Source organism: Trypanosoma conorhini (genome assembly GCF_003719485.1).
Source record: "Trypanosoma conorhini strain 025E chromosome Unknown Tco_14.4_contig_01162, whole genome shotgun sequence".
In the NCBI taxonomy this organism is placed as follows: Eukaryota; Euglenozoa; class Kinetoplastea; order Trypanosomatida; family Trypanosomatidae; genus Trypanosoma; species Trypanosoma conorhini.
The window spans coordinates 1-2,043 of record NW_021705256.1 but is presented as its reverse complement, the minus strand read 5'-3'; the positions used below and the strand labels follow the sequence as shown (position 1 = coordinate 2,043).

Genomic DNA, 2,043 nt, shown 5'->3' with positions numbered 1-2,043 from the left:
AAGTACGTGGCGCTAATCACGTGGGCAAACGTGTTCTTTGGGATCATTGCAAATGTTATAAACGCCTTTGTGCTGCAGCTGCTCTCGTACAACTTCCGCGTGACGGTGACGTCAGTGATGGCGATTGTGGCCATTCTGCTGGTGAGCTTCGCCTGGGACATCGGTGGGCACAACAACGTTGCCGCCTTTATTACGATGCTGGTTGGCGTCATCTTCATTGGGATGTCATGCAACTACGGCAGCAGTGTGTTCTTGGGCTACATGGAGCGCATGCCGCCTTGGCAGATCAGCTCGTGGTCGTCCGGAACGGGATTGTCGGGTGTTGCCGCCTCGCTCATATTTCTTGGCTTGACGTCCGCTAGCATGACTAACGCACAGATCTTCTTGCTTAGCATCGTTTTTGTCATTGTCTACTGGCTCATGTATTTCTTCGGTCTCAAGTTGCCCTTTTGTGTGCCGGTGAGCTCTGCCAGCACGACGGAGGGGAACGAAGTGGCCGGCGACCCCTTGAGGAGAGTTGAGGAAGCGGAGGAGGGGGGCCACTACGTGTGCAAGGCCATGGTCAACTGGAAGGGCACGCCGTGGACAAGCATCATCCCTGCGCGGCCCGACGTGAAACCGGAGTGTCTGAGGGCGATGGAGCGCGCGAAGCGAGCTGCTGCTTCTGAGGGCGGGAAACGTGAACCAGTGGAGAAGGCGGAGGATGCGGAGAAGTGCGAAAACGCGCATCTGGGCAGGTGGGCACTGTGGAGGCGCGACGTGTGGCCGCTGATCAAGGAGATGCACAGCTTCACGCTGTGGAACAACTTGAACCTCGCCCTGGTGTACGTCGCGGAGTATGCGGTGCAATTTATGGTGCCCTTCAGCTTTCCGTGCGATCAGGTGAAGATGGAGAAGAGCTTTTGGCTGAAAAATTCGTTTGTCATCACGCAGTTCTGCTACCAGTTCGGCGTGCTGATCTCCCGCAGCAGCCTCTTGTGCATCCGCATTCGCCATGTGTGGATCATGTCAGTCGTCCAGGTGCTCAACGCGGTTGCCTGGTTCCTGCAGGCGAAACTAAAATACATTTCAGACCCGAATGACGCGGATCGCGAAATTAAACTTGCGTTTGTCCTTTTCCTATGGATGATCTTTGTGGGCCTGATGGGCGGCGCCTCGTATGTGAACGTGTTCTACAACATCCTTGAGGAGACGCGGGTGATGCAGGCGCAGGAGGTGGAGGAGGCCGTGGAGTTTCTCGCCTCGCGCCAGCGAGTTGGCGACGAAGCGAAGCCGGGGAAGGCCGGGGGTGGGGAGCAAGAAATGGACGTGGTGGAGGGGGAGTCGAAGGAGGCGTGCGAGGCGACCCACTACATCGCGACCGTCTGGAAGGAGAAGCGTGACCTGGCGATGAACCTCGGCTCCATCTACTCCTCCATTGGAATCACCCTGGGCTCCCTGCTGGACCTGCTCTTCACGCTGGTGGTTTTGAAGGGAGACGAGTGCACGTAGCGCAAAGCCAGCGGCAATATTACTGAACATCGGGCCATTAAACGGAAAATGATTGCGCGCAGAGGAGTTGCAATGAGGACTTTTGTTTCTTTGTTCCTTTCTCCCTCCCTGTCTGTTTTTTTTTAAGCTTGTGGAAGTAGCGTGCCAGCCGATGAGGCCAAATAAATGAGTGATGGTCTCCTCTGGCTCTACCGCTTTTCCGGCGATGGCTCTATTCTTGTTTCCAGCCGCATAGCCTTGGATGGTGGCGAGCGGAGCCTTTGTGTTTTGTCCTTCCGCCAACGCACTCCCCGCGGAAGAGTAGTCTGGTGGCTGCGGGGCCCCAATGAGTGCCGCCGGGCCAGTTTCCGACGAAAGCCTCGTTGGTAGCAAGGCGTCTTTCCAGATCATTTGTTTGTGAGAGTGTGCGCGAGCGTGAGACATGCATCTACGCTCCGGGTGGGGCGGGATGTGGGGTACATCGGCCCCAACCTCTGCTTTGCCATCCTGTTGGGTCGTCTTGTAGGAATGTGGTAAGAGGTCGCAGCCAAGCTTATGTTCCTGTGTTTTATT

The 2,043-nt window shown here is 56.3% G+C and overlaps 2 protein-coding genes across 2 annotated transcripts in view; both read left to right on the top strand.

The window, feature by feature from the left end:
- Tco025E_09537 (battenin) overlaps positions 1–16 on the top strand; it is a gene marked incomplete at both ends in the record, with an annotated part of 660 nt that extends 644 nt beyond the window's left edge. The window contains one exon of the mRNA XM_029376353.1: positions 1–16. This exon is cut by the window's left edge and continues 644 nt beyond it. Within this exon, the coding sequence (XP_029223530.1) occupies positions 1–16 (16 nt within the window).
- A 101-nt stretch (positions 17–117) lies between these two features.
- Tco025E_09536 (putative calcium channel protein) lies at positions 118–1,491 on the top strand (the record flags this gene model as incomplete). The annotated part of the gene is made up of 1 exon (XM_029376352.1): positions 118–1,491. The coding sequence occupies one exon, from the start codon at positions 118–120 to the stop codon at positions 1,489–1,491; it is 1,374 nt and encodes a 457-aa protein (XP_029223529.1).
- Between the last annotated feature and the right edge of the window lie 552 nt (positions 1,492–2,043).